The 14241-nt window shown below is 38.8% G+C and overlaps 1 protein-coding gene across 3 annotated transcripts in view; it reads right to left on the bottom strand.

The window, feature by feature from the left end:
• Positions 1–14241, bottom strand: part of rapgef2 (Rap guanine nucleotide exchange factor 2) — a 96407-nt gene that overhangs the window by 33095 nt on the left and 49071 nt on the right. For 2 of the 3 annotated variants that reach the window (XM_033018290.1, XM_033018282.1), the window contains exons 12-17: positions 12844–13084; positions 11783–12166; positions 8777–8988; positions 8393–8516; positions 3023–3046; positions 1681–1904 (exon numbers count right to left, since the gene is read on the bottom strand). In XM_033018290.1, the coding sequence (XP_032874181.1) occupies positions 1681–1904; positions 3023–3046; positions 8393–8516; positions 8777–8988; positions 11783–12166; positions 12844–13084 (1209 nt within the window). The remainder of the gene's footprint in view (positions 1–1680; positions 1905–3022; positions 3047–8392; positions 8517–8776; positions 8989–11782; positions 12167–12843; positions 13085–14241) is intronic. The other variant, XM_033018272.1, reaches the window with a different exon arrangement.

The raw sequence follows: 14241 nt of genomic DNA on the forward strand, positions 1-14241 counted from the left end.
AAATACAGGTACTATCTGCAAAGAGCGAAAAAGTGGCAAATTATGAATTTTCAGATCCAGATAAAGGTTATCAGCCTGAAATATTTACCCTGCCTCTTGCTAGATATTCACTGACTTAGCACAGACATTTTTATCATGCCTTTCCTTGCAAGGTAGTATGAAACATGCTGCAAATATTAAAATTAATTTGTTATTAGTTGGTTCAACTTTTATTCGTGGGTCCTGCATGTTGTATAGAAGGCAAAAACGGTAAATGGTTGAAAAAAGCTTTTCTTTCCACATGGGTAGAAACAAAGAACTGCAGAAGCTCGTTAATACACAAAATAACACAATGTGCTGGAGTAACTCAGCGGGTCAGACAGCATCTAGGTGATTTTTTGGGTCGACACCCTTCTTCGACACCGCAATGATTCAGCAGTATCTGTGGAACGGATTTCCCTTTTCTAGAGCCAGTTGTTCATAAATATCAGTACAAGGGAATCTCTGACATTGAGCAAAAGCAATGTCATCGAATAAGCTGGTAGCCCATCACAATAATCTAGAGATGCCAACCCAAGTTTAAAAAACGAATTATTTTTTTGCTAACTTTTAAACATTTTACAGAAATTGGAATACAGATTTAAAGATACACAAAGTGAGAAATTGAAACATCCATTTTATACCGGACAAAAATAATACTGGATGCAAATTGTTCAGGAAAAACTGGCAGTGTCATTTTCAAGCTGTAGGATATGATCATTGTAAGGGAATGGACGGGGTAAATGTTCATGAATCAGGAAGTGCTTTCCCTGGCACTGTTTTCCCTCCCCACATCATCCCTACCTCTGTAGCCCCCCTCACTCCCCCCAGTCCTCTTTCAGAGAAGCAAGAGTGTGGGCTCTGGTCCACACGGTTTCAAAGGCCCTGCGTCTCCACATGCTCTAGGAGCTGATGAGTGATACAAAGCAGTGAAGAATCGGTCACAGTTATGCGATGGATGTTGGTCAATAGGTAATTAGATCATGAACTGGACAGAGGTGCGGACCAAGGATACCAGCAGTGGCACCAATTCTGGTGCCACGGCAATTATAGCTAAATAATCTCGTAACTTGCAAGCACACAATCAAACCAAAGACCTAAACCAAATTGTCCGATCTGCACTCACAACCTGGAGATGTCAGGTCATGACTGAATTACCTAACCCTCTGCCCTTCTGCTTCCCTGCCCTCCTATCTGCCAGCCGCTCCCTCCTACCTGTCTGCGCCCCCTGACCGCCCTCCTGCCTGTCTGCGCCCCCTGTCCGCCCTCCTGCTACTCTGTCCTCCCCACCACCCTCTGTCCTCCATCCGTCCCTCTGTCCTATAATTTATAATAACACTGAAAGAGGCATCAGCTCCATGCCAGCTCAAAGAAAAACAATTCTGTTACTCTTCTTATCTCTTTCCTTATTTCTCTTGACCCTCAACTCATCCTCTCACACAGGCCCATTATCTTTCATTTGATTATTTTTGTTATTGAGGTACACTCTGAAGTAATTTATAGTAGCCAATTAACCTTCAGAATGGTATTTGCCTAGATAATCAAGGCCCACGTTCTTCTAATGCACAATATAATGAATACTGAAATTGTAGTCGCTCCATTGGTTAATAAAATAGAACCTAATTAAAATTTTCCAAAAAGAGAAAATAATCCATAACTTACATGTATTCGTACTTGGCTCACATTGAAGAGACAAGGCCTGGAGACTTTCTTCATCCATGTCCAGGTTAAGATTTGCAAGGTACTGCTTTACCTTCCGAGCCATCTGTGCATCTTCATAGAGTTTCTTTGCATTGAGAAATGAGCTGCGACGTACTCGCTTCTTGTGTCCCCCTGCCTGTACCACATCTAATACAGTACTATTTGTACTGCCTTGGCTAAGCGACCTGCCAAAGAGGAAAGAGAGAGAGAGAGAGAGAGAGATGCCGCTGGTTTCAGCATGGAAGGTCAAAGATTGGAACATGCAAAAGTCAGATTGAGGTCAGTCTTGTTCAAGCAAAGTAACACATGCCTCATTCCAGTAGGTCAGACAGACAAAAATGAAAGAGGGAATTAAGAGTGAATGGAAAATAAAAATCAGCAACTACTCTGCAGACCCCTATCCTGCAACAACTTTACAATCAGAATTTAAACTACTATAAGCGTCTCTGCCCACTAGTCTAAAAGAGGCTACCACTCCAGCAGAACAGTTGGAGTAGGAATCAAAGCTCATGCAGGACTGTTGTTAAAGGTAGCAGTTAAAATAAATCCTGACATTAAAAATAAACCTTTACAGTTTAACAGTTTTAAAATGTAACAGTTTTAAACTACAGCACAATTTAAGCAGCCACTCCAGAGCAATAGTATGTTGGCCTCCATATAAGGAGGGGGGAAAGAACTACAATGTCCACAGTCCGATAGTGATTAAACTTAAATTTAATGAAACTAAATAAACTCCAGCATCCATCAGAATGGCCATAAACCTGGGTAAATATTTAAACTAAAAGATCCTCACTAAATTATATCTTGTTGTTTTCTGTGTACAAATGACTAAAAATGGCATACAATTTTAGTTTAAATGTATTAAAAATGTATCTGCCAATCAGTCAAGCGAGCTAAAACTTAATATTAAACTGAAAGTCAAACCTCTTGTCAAACAAAAATACTTTAATGCCGTAAGAAAGGGGAAAAATACTTATAATTATAATAACTTTGTATCCACTAAATTATGACTGTCAATACAAGTTAATGTTTCTAAGACTTTTATAATCCACTTTCGAACCAGTACTATATAAACAACGTACATGCTTTAACAATTTTGAAGTTACTGCTCATAACATATTTTCTAAATGACTATAGTAGCCTCAGTAATGTTAGAGAAGACTCATGTGAGTAAGTAAAGATCATCCAATAAAGCCAGAGCACAAAAGGATTAAAATGAAAATGTCAAAGCATAATGGAAGCAGCAGAAAGAAAAAATGCAAATTGGCAAAAATGTCCTTGTGCCTGCAGTACCGCCACTTACCCCAGACTTCTCCACTTCTTCTTCCTGTAAGTGAGAGCCATGAATATTGAAGCATGGGTATAGGAAGAAAGACAGAGAAAGATCACAAGCTCTGACAGAAAAGACCAGATCTCGGGCATGCAGTAACAAAAGCCAAGGGACATAACACAGTCCAGTCACTTCAGTCAACATAACACATATAAGTGACTATGATCAATTGTACTGTTAGATTCAAGCATTTCCCAGTCCAGTCACAGTAACATTTATTCTTCACAGTGGAAGGTAAGTTAACAAAAAATACAATTTGTCAATAGTGAAATTATTCACATGCTACCCGAGGTTTTGTTTTGGCATTGCTCTCTTCAAAGACATTATACAACCTGCCCATTATTGACCACAATACATTATCTTTAGGAAACGATCCAATAAGTAGAATGGAGCAAAACATTTCAAACCTGATTTTCATGAAACCCCACAAGTGTATGCCAGAGATATTTCCCTGCAATTTATTCAAGTGAAGACTAAAACTATATTGATATGATATAATACTTTTCAATCCAAAATAATATACTTTCAATAATATGGATAGCAACTTGAGCTATATCTGATACGCAACTTATTTTAAAATTTGTCAACCCACCATATAAACTCATGGATGAACTTCTGAGGCTTTGGAAAGGGCACAGGGGAGATTTACCAGAACGATGGCCAGATTAGGAGGTATTAACTGCGGGGATAGGTTAGATAGATTTGAACACCAGGAGTTGCAGGAGACATGATACAATTATGACAGGCATAGATAGGGTAGACAGTTTGAACCTATTTCCCAGGATGTAAAAATCAAAGACTAGAGGGCATAGCTTTAAGGTGAGTGGGACAAAGCTTAAAGGAGATGTACGAGATTTTTTTACATGGAGGATGGTGAATGCCTGGAACACGATACCGGGGGTAGTGGTGGAGGTAGATATGATAGTGGCACTTAGAGAATTTTGGATAGGCAATGGAGGAATGGAGGGCAGGTGTGCAGGTGTGTGCAGGTAGATAAGAGATGGTCTTCGAATCAAGTTCAGAATAGACATCGTTGGCCGAAGGTCATGTACCTGTGCTGTACTGTTCTATGTTCAAAGTGCAATGTGCTGCCAGCGCCATATTGTGTCTTTAGCAAAAGCAACAGGAGATACATTTCTATGCTGTATTGTTTTGGCTTATTCATGATAAAATGGTATATCTTTTCCCAATGGAATGCCATATCAAGTGCAACAAAAGCAAAGCAAAGCAAAATAAAAACATTGGGTAACAGTGTCATAATTTGTACAGGACCTGTAATATTGGTTAAGCATGAAAATGGGGAAATGTCAAATTCATTAGCAAAATAAATCATGAGAAATAATTCTGTAATCATAATTACCAGACCTATTAAAAAATGTTGAAAAAAATATTTTGAACTTGAAATAACTGAAACTGCTTAAAATAAAAGTTCTGCAGATCAATGGAGATGTGCAGAGATTGTAGGCAACCTTGTGTTTTCTGTCTGAAGAGAGAGGTATGACTGTGGTGTCTGAAGCATATAACATTCAAGAGATCCTCGAATTAAATCTTGGATTACCCCTTAAATTGACTTTGATCACCTACTGATGCAAAGATAGGTAGGAAAATGAGCTCTGATGAGGACACAAAGTGTCTGCAAAGAGACATAGATATGAGAGAGAAAAAATCAGTGTGCATGATGCATAATATGCAGAAAAATGCAAAATTCACTTTAGTTGGAAAAAGAAACAAATAGAATGTTAAATTATTAAATGTCCTTCAGGTCTGTATGTACTTATGAAGGAAACATTAACTTGCTGGTAAAGGCAATGTAATTAAGACGACAATTGGAATGCTGGTTTTAATTGCATGAAAGAATGGACAATGAAATTATGAAGGTTCACCACAACTATACACCTAGGCTTTGTTTAAGAACATAACTTTCTCAAATAGAACTAAAGGATATTTTTGTCTTAGAAGCAGTTCAGGAAAGGTTCACTAAAATGATTTTTGGAATGAAGTAATCATTCATTGATTACTTCAACGAATGTTGATTTATGAAGAAAGGTCAACTGGTCTTCTTTGGGGTTTTGAATCATTAGATGTGCTAATTGAGCAGTTAATCATGATTAAGGCTGTCAGGGTATCTTTGCTGGGGACAGACTTTGGAACTAAGGGACAAAGTCTTACAATAATGGATTGACTGCTTAAGACACAGTTGAAGACAATCTATTTGCTCTGAAGGTTGTGAATTTTCAGAATTCTTTAGTCCAGCAGATATTCAAAGGCGTTGGGAACATAAACTGTTGAGGTCAAAGGTCAGATCACCCATAATCTTACTGATAGAACCTGCTCAAGGGGATATAAGGCTCATACTTGTTTCTTTTCTCTATGTTTATATTAACACTTCATATTTTCCCATTGATTAAACTGCCTTTTTATACTTTTATAGACAAGAGATATTCTGAAACTACAAAACATATAGTATTAAATTTAAATACCATTAAAATGACAGATTTCTATTACTTGGGGTATTTTGATTTTCAACTACACTGAATAATCAGTTTCAAACAAATGTTTATTTGAATTTTCTTGAAAACTGCACATACCAAATTCCTTGTTGAAACATATATACAATCTATCACATATTTTTGGAGATACAGAACCAATTTAATTTGCAATTCAAGTTCATGGATACGACAGAAGGCATTTGGTCAGTCAGGTGTTAACCTTATTTTTTGGACACAAATTTTAATTTAGCACAAACCTAGTACAACAACCTTGACTTGCTTTAGAATTTCTAAATAACATTGTGCATGCCAAATATTGGACACAGTTTTATCAGTTTTATGAAGAAAAGGGGAGTCAAGGTGCATTTTATTTGCTCCTTGTGAAAAGCAAATATATGAGAATTTTGAACTGCAGTTCAGTTTCCTAACGAAATACATTTTTAGAGCGTTCGACTGCAGAAAGCAGATATTTTAAACAAACCTATATTGAAATGCTTAATACTCAAGACGCTATTATGACAAAATAGTTATGATTAATTTTTAACTGTAACAAAATGAGAATTCTTTTATGCTGCATTTAGTATGTTGATGTGTTCAAGAAGGAACTGCAGATGCTGGAAGATCGAAGGTACACAAAAATGCTGGAGAAACTCAGCGGGTGCAGCAGCATCTATGGAGCGAAGGAAATAGGCGACGTTTCGGGCCAAAACCCTTCTTCAGACTGATGGGGGGTGGGGGGGAGAAGGAAGGAAAAAGGGAGGAGGAGGAGCCCGAGGGCGGGGGGATGGGAGGAGACAGCTCGAGGGTTAAGGAAGGGGAGGAGACAGCAAGGGCTAGCAAAACTGGGAGAATTCAACGTTCATGCCATCCGGACACAAGTAACCCAGGCGGAATATGAGGTGCTGTTCCTCCAATTTCCGGTGTTGCTCACTCTGGCAATGGAGGAGACCCAGGACAGAGAGGTCAGACTGGGAATGGGAGGGGGAGTTGAAGTGCTGAGCCACCGGGAGTTCAGGTAGGTTATTGCGGACTGAGCGGAGGTGTTCGGTGAAACGATCGCCCAACCTCCGCTTAGTCTCCCCGATGTAAATCAGCTGACATCTAGAGCAGCGGATGCAGTAGATGAGGTTGGAGGAGATACAGGTGAACCTTTGTCGCACCTGGAACGACTGCTTGGGTCCTTGAATGGAGTCGAGGAGGGAGGTGAAGGGACAGGTGTTGCATTTCTTGCGGTTGCAACGGAAAGTGCCCGGGGAGGGGGCATTTCTTCCAAACACAAGGCGTAGCTATGGGCACACGCATGGGCCCCAGCAACGCCTGCCTCTTTGTCGGGTACGTTGAACAATCCTTGTTCAATACGTACCAGGGCCCCATCCCCGACCTCTATCTCCGTTACATTGACTACTGCTTTGGGGCCACCTCCTGCACCCACACACAACTGACTGCCTTCATCCACTTCACCACCAACTTCCATCCGGCACTCCAATACACCTGGACCATTTCCGACACTTCCCTACCATTCCTTGACCTCACCATCTCCATCGCAGGGGACAGACTTCTGACCGACATACACTACAAACCAACTGACTCACATGGCTACCTGGACTACACGTCTTCCCACCCTGCCCCCTGTAAAGACTCCATCCCCTACTCCCAATTTCTCCGCCTACGCCGCATCTGCTCCCAGGATGAGACGTTTCGCACCAGGGCATCGGAAATGTCCTCGTTCTTCAGGGAACGGGGATTCCCCTCCGCCACCATAGATGAGGCTCGCACCAGGGTCTCATCCATACCCCGCAACACTGCTCTCTCTCCCCATCCCCGCACTTGCAACAAGGGCAGAGTCCCCCTAGTCCTCACCTTTCACCCCACCAGCCGGCAAATACAACAAATAATCCTCCACCATTTCCGCCACCTCCAACGTGACCCCACCACTCGCCACATCTTCCCATCTCCCCCTATGTCTGCCTTCCGCAAAGACCGCTCCCTCCACAACTCCCTTGTCAATTCTTCCCTTCCCTCACGTACCACCCCCTCCCCGGGCACTTTCCGTTGCAACCGCAAGAAATGCAACACCTGTCCCTTCACCTCCCCCCTCGACTCCATTCAAGGACCCAAGCAGTCGTTCCAGGTGCGACAAAGGTTCACCTGTATCTCCTCCAACCTCATCTACTGCATCCGCTACTCTAGATGTCAGCTGATTTACATCGGGGAGACTAAGCGGAGGTTGGGAGATCGTTTCACCGAACACCTCCGCTCAGTCCGCAATAACCTACCTGAACTCCCGGTGGCTCAGCACTTCAACTCCCCCTCCCATTCCCAATCTGACCTCTCTGTCCTGGGTCTCCTCCATTGCCAGAGTGAGCAACACCGGAAATTGGAGGAACAGCACCTCATATTCCGCCTGGGTTGCTTGCGTCCGGATGGCATGAACGTTGAATTCTCCCAGTTTTGCCAGCCCTTGCTGTCTCCTCCCCTTCCTTAACCCTCGAGCTGTCTCCTCCCATCCCCCCGCCCTCGGGCTCCTCCTCCTCCCTTTTTCCTTCCTTCTCCCCCCCACCCCTCATCAGTCTGAAAAGGGTTTCGGCCCGAAACGTCGCCTATTTCCTTCGCTCCATAGATGCTGCTGCACCCGCTGAGTTTCTCCAGCATTTTTGTGTACCTTTAGTATGTTGATATTAGCCAAATTACTTTAATGTAAAGCAGGTTTACAGCATAATTTTTGTTGTAGCTACTGAATTAAAACAGGTTTGATTTTACAAACAAAAAGCATTTTGCTCACAGTCAGTCTTTCGTAAATGGTTTAGAATGCTATCACTATGGATTTGAGTATCTTGTAAACCAAGTCACTAACCTTGTTCTGAACATAACAGCAGGATCCATATTAACTGAAGCCATACGGCCAACATGACGAATTTCTTTAGCAATCATGCGTAGCTTTTCAAAATTGATCAAACCTTCTACTTTTGAGTCATTTCCTAAGGGAGAAAAATGGACAGAATAACTCCTGAGAAAGAAGCAAACCAGATCCCTATTTTATACATTAAAATTGTCTTTTTAACATCCCAAGAAAGGATAAAAATGTCATTAAGGTTGAAAAAATAAATCAGCAAATATTGAATGGCTGGCACCAAGCCCGAGTTTTAAACATCTGAAGATTGTGACAGAAAGACCAAGGAAGACAAAGAGTTTTAAATATAAGCAATATGAATCACATTTTGCTTTTAAAGATAATTACCTTCATGTAGGAACGTCAGATCTTTTTTGATTACAGGGAAGAGGGGAATAATAGGAGGCTGCAGGTTCTGGTTATTGAGAACATTGCGGTATTTAGCCATATTTCTGGAAGGATCCAAGAGATCCTGAAGATTTTGATATAACTTCTCATATTTGTTTGGAAGCTTTTCCCATGTATTACGCAGTCGTGCCACTGGTGCAAGATATAGACCACTGGATATTGGAATGATAAAAAATAATTACAATTGGCATTACACTCAAAAATATATAAATAGGTCTTATAAGCAGTAAACCAGTAAGTTAACATGAAATGGAACAGATTCCTATTTTTTTAATTAAATCTTTGTGTCAAACTTTAAAACTAATGACAGATATTTCCTCTTGTTTTTCTGCAGAACTAAAATATGACTCCTTATATTGAATTAAAGATCACAGATTATGATTCAATTTACAGTATTCCTGGGCTGTCATACTCCAGTAATGGAGCTATAATTTAGATTTTTGTTCAATTGAAATATATTGCATAAGAAAGATATTTAAACCATATGAAGAAATAATAAAATACAAACACATACAGTATTTAAGCAATAACAATTTTCCATTTTATAAAATGTTAAATTTTATGCAATAAACATCATGAAGAGTTGTGATTTTTGCATTGTATGAATTTGAAGAATGCGGTTGTCAACATTAAAACATGAAATTTTATTTAACAGGTTTTCCAACTGTCTAAAGCAAAATTACGATTTTGAAATTTATAAAAATGTGTAACATTTTGAACATAAAACAGTAATGCAGGAACAAGCCCTTTGATCCACGATGCTAAATTAACCCGTCTGCCTGTACATGATCCATGTACGTCCATTTCCTGGATGATGGTATGCCCATGAAGACTCCTCTTAAATGTCACTGTTGTATTCACTGCCACCATGCCTTTTCCCACTTCAAACGGGTAGTGTGTTCCAGGCACATGCTATTCTCTGATTAAAAAAATCTTGCCCTGCACCTTTCCTTTAAACTTTCCATTTCTCACCTTAAAGCTATGTCTTCTGGTATTTGACATTACAAAAAGACAATGACTATACACCATTCTCATAATTTTATAAAACTCTTTCAGATCTCCCCTCATCCTTCCACGATCCCAAGGAAGCAATCCAAGTTTGTCCAACCTCACGGTATAGTTGACACCAAGCAACATTTTGGTGAACCTCTTCAGTACCTCTCCACAGCCTCCACATCTGACCAGAACTGCACACAATTTGATGTTTAAAACATTTCTCTTTCCCACATTAGTAAAAGCAAAGCATATTTGTTTCCAAGGAGGTTAATATTGTAAACATTTCCAACAAAAAAAAACATATTTGTCCAACAGGATTAGGTTCACAATATCTTTGCACACGAAGAATTGCAACAGCTGTAGAATTTTCTAGCAAGTGATAACTTGAAGGAAAATATGCTATTCCTCTGGCCAACCTTCATATTAACAAACTATGGATGCTAAATAATGCTCAAAAGGACACAAAGTGCTGGAGTAACTCAGCAGGTCTGGCAGCATCCCTGGGGAATATGGATAGGTGGCGTTATGGGTCGATACCCTTCTTCACTCTGAAGAAGGTTCTTCACTCTGAAGAAGGGTCTCGACCCAAAACAACATTCCTAGGTTGTGTTAATGTGAAAAAACACAAAAGGGCACAAAGTGCAGGAGTAACTCAGCAGGTCAGGTAGCATCTCTGGAGAACATGCATAGGTAACGTTTCAGGTCGAGACCCGTTTCCAGTCTGAAGAAGGGTTCTGATTCGAAACGTCACCTATTCATTTTTCATCCAGAGATGCTGCCTGACCATTTATAAGACTGCAGTGCACTGTATAAGGACATCTATTCCAACCCGTGCAACATTTCGATCAATGGTTTTAAAATACAACATCCAAGTTGCCACAACAACCTGCGGCAGTCATGAAAATTTATTGTTTTTGCATTTAAGCACAGTGCAACATTTGAAAGATGTCAAGCTGTGAAAGTAAACATCTAGAAATAAATAAGTATTAAACTTACTGTTCCAAAGTATGAGCTGATGTTATGCATTACATTTAATTCAAGAATGCATCTTCTATAAAGCATGGATACTTTTCCACTTGCTACTCCTCTCCTCCATGCCTCATGTTTACATTTTTCCTAAACCTACCCCACTTTAATCTCCATCCTTACCATTACTGTTCCCTTATTACTGCTCATTACAGGGTCAAATGCATTATTGCAAATAACTTTCTTTACTGCTGGGCGTTACATTCAATAAAACATTGTAAGGTTTACCAACACTGAAAATAAATATTCATACATGACAGTAAAATACTAAAATGGAGTTAAAAGAAAAAATAACGCAGATATGATATGAAGGATGCTGGTATTCCTGCTCAACAACCATCGCCTTACTCACTGCACAGAGATTGTTATAGTTTGTAGATCCAGCCAGTAGAAGTTTAACAGGCCATGTACACAGTTATTTGTCTTAAACACTGCACGGTCTATCACAGGTACTGACCTACCTCCCTCCCATCAAAACGATCTATAGGAGGCGCTGCCTCAAAAAGGCAGCCAATATTAGCAAAGACCCACCACCTAGCCTTGCTCTTACTTTGCTCCCACCATCGGTAAGGTGATACAAGAGCCTTAAAACCGTGACCACCAGGTTTAAGAATAGTCCAGCAACCATCAGGCTCTTTAACGCTATACAAAACTAACCTCAACAATGAACTTCCATGGACTACATCCTGATCTGCGCTACAGATTTAGTTTTTTGGCATTACAGCTAGTTATTAGTTTATTGATTTTTTAAAATTCTTGTGTTTATTTGTGTATATTGCCATTATTAAGAGGCCTATTATATGGGCCTATTAAGCTATTGTAAGAAAGAATTTCATCATTCTATTACATATGACAATTAAACTCTCTTGACTTGGCATTATTAAAAAAAAATTACTATTAAAAAACTGTCTTTCAGATTATTACCTGATTATTGCAAACATTGAATTAAAGTTCTTGCATTCTCTACAGTGTAGTGCCATCTTAATGAAGTGTTTAATTATCTTCATTCTCTTCAATTGGTTTGACTCTCGAAGAATCTCTGTTGCAACCCAAAATGTTTCTTGATTGATAATGTTCTCAAATTTCATGAGATTGACACATTCACTTTTTGATTTAAGTTTGAATAAGTCATCAATGTATTCTGTGGGTTCAATGTTACGAAATAATTCAAAGTTCCTCATGGAGAGCTGGGTGGCAACTTCAACAGTACTTAGCTGAAGCAGTACGATCTGACTTTCCCGGAACAATTCCTGAGCATCCTCATCTGAGCACAATGTCTCTGTCTCCATGTTGTTCTTTAGATAGTACCTTGGAAAGACAAAAACGATCAATCTTAAAAGTAAAATAATACACTAATAACCTGCTCAGAATTACTGAATAGATGGGTAAATTCGTACTTTATGCCAATTTATTTCATACTATCAAGCAAATAATGCTCATTTAAAAATGTTTTAGTAATGCTTTCAGACCAGTAGTTATGGTGATGCTCTAATGTCCTGACAAAACTTTAAAACTTCACATACTGTCACTAGGCAAACAGCAGACTAGATTTACAGTTACACATTTTCAGAGGTAACAGCTTGTCTGATATTTGCACTCCTCTCTTTGATCATTTCTTATAGGGAGATTGAATTACATGGAGGGCAGGCCTTGAGAAATTGAACTATTGTGTTTCTGTGGATGTTTCAGTGGCTTGCCTACGAGCGGAAAGTTCAGAACATTGGATAGGGAACAATGTAAAGCTAATAGAATGGAAAAAAGAGAACTATATGACAAAAAATTGAAAATAATTTTGAAGCATATCACTCTATATAAAGACCAATTTAAACCAGAAACGGACACATTTCTATACCTATACATAGTCCAGTTTTGGTAACTTTAAATTCAAACTCAACAATCTTCCTTAAAATCTACAAAAATAACCCAGTTTATTTGTTAAAAAATTATTGCAGAAGCACAGATTATGGCAAGATAATCATCCTTACCTGCCACTAAGTTGAATTCGATCAGCAAGTTTTGATAGTTGATCTGGAAGACGCCTCTGTTTGATGACGCCTTCAGGCGTGACAGAGACCTCACAAAGTGAGTATGATTCAGGAGTAGCAGTCACAGCAAATTCACGAAGTGCCTGAATTACCACTTCTTTTGCAGTAGTGTCTCTACTGATCATTAAGTAGCGACTTTGTTGATCTGCCTTGAAAACCCTTAAAACTTGGTCTGGAAGTTCTGCTCATTAAAGGAAAAGGAACTTGCATAAATGAAAACTATCTGAGAAAGGTTATACTAACATATTAAATCAATAGGCAGGAAAAGATCCCCCAGTTCATGAGATCTAACATGGGCAATGTGTACTTGCTATAATTAAACATCTGATATTAATATTAATATTGTTTTGCTATTATTGAAATAATTTGTCTTTGTAAACTTGTTCTTTACATATACCTATTTTCTCAAGATTTAACTTCAAATGCATGTAAATGATCTCTAGTATAATAATGGAGAAAATCAGGTAGGAACTCCCCTCGTCCTGATATTGCAGTGAACAAGTTGCCTTATATTTTGGATAATGCCAATGGAAGAGTTTAAAGTACCGATACCCAACCAATTAAATCCATCAGAAAAAAATAGGATATGTGTCCAAAACTTAGGTGTAAGCAAGAGTTTTTGCAGGATGATAAATATTATGTCTAAACAATTTCTCGAGTACTGAAAATTTATGTGTGCACTCAGTACCTCACAGTTTTAAATATATATTTTTAATCTACTTCACTCAATACAACTTTCACTCATTCTCCACATATAAAATTACAATTATTTAAATTATCTAATTTACATTTCTTGGTTCAGGCAATGTCTCTGAACAATGAATGCTGTCTTGAAAAGAAATTCAAGTTATTGCTGAAAAATTCCAAGTAAAGTTTGTGGCGGCTGTCAGCATAATTAATATCTTTGTTGTAAATGGATCACATGCATACGCCCATGATTTATTTTCCCTTGAGACCAACAATAGAGCAGGTGACATTTTATCTCATTTGTAGGCAGAAAATAAAGTTCCTTTAAAACTAAGGTGTCAAAATAATAGTCATGATTAATTAGAAATAATTGGTGTTATTTTGCAAACTGCTTTTGCATTTTTTATTGGATTTGTAAACAAAAATATGTGATTACATAATGCCTGTAATTACAATTATGCTTTCCTGTTTTTCATTTACTGATCAAGATAAATGAAAAACCGTGTGCTTGCTACTTTAAAAAACTATAAAATGCTGGAAATACACGAGGCATCAAAAAGAAAGACATTCTAGGTCACACCCTTCATCAGAGATGTCTTTGCATATTGTTTGTCAGTCTGTAAAATTTTGGGAATTTTTTGCATCAGAAGC

Source organism: Amblyraja radiata, chromosome 1 (genome assembly GCF_010909765.2).
Source record: "Amblyraja radiata isolate CabotCenter1 chromosome 1, sAmbRad1.1.pri, whole genome shotgun sequence".
In the NCBI taxonomy this organism is placed as follows: Eukaryota; Metazoa; Chordata; class Chondrichthyes; order Rajiformes; family Rajidae; genus Amblyraja; species Amblyraja radiata.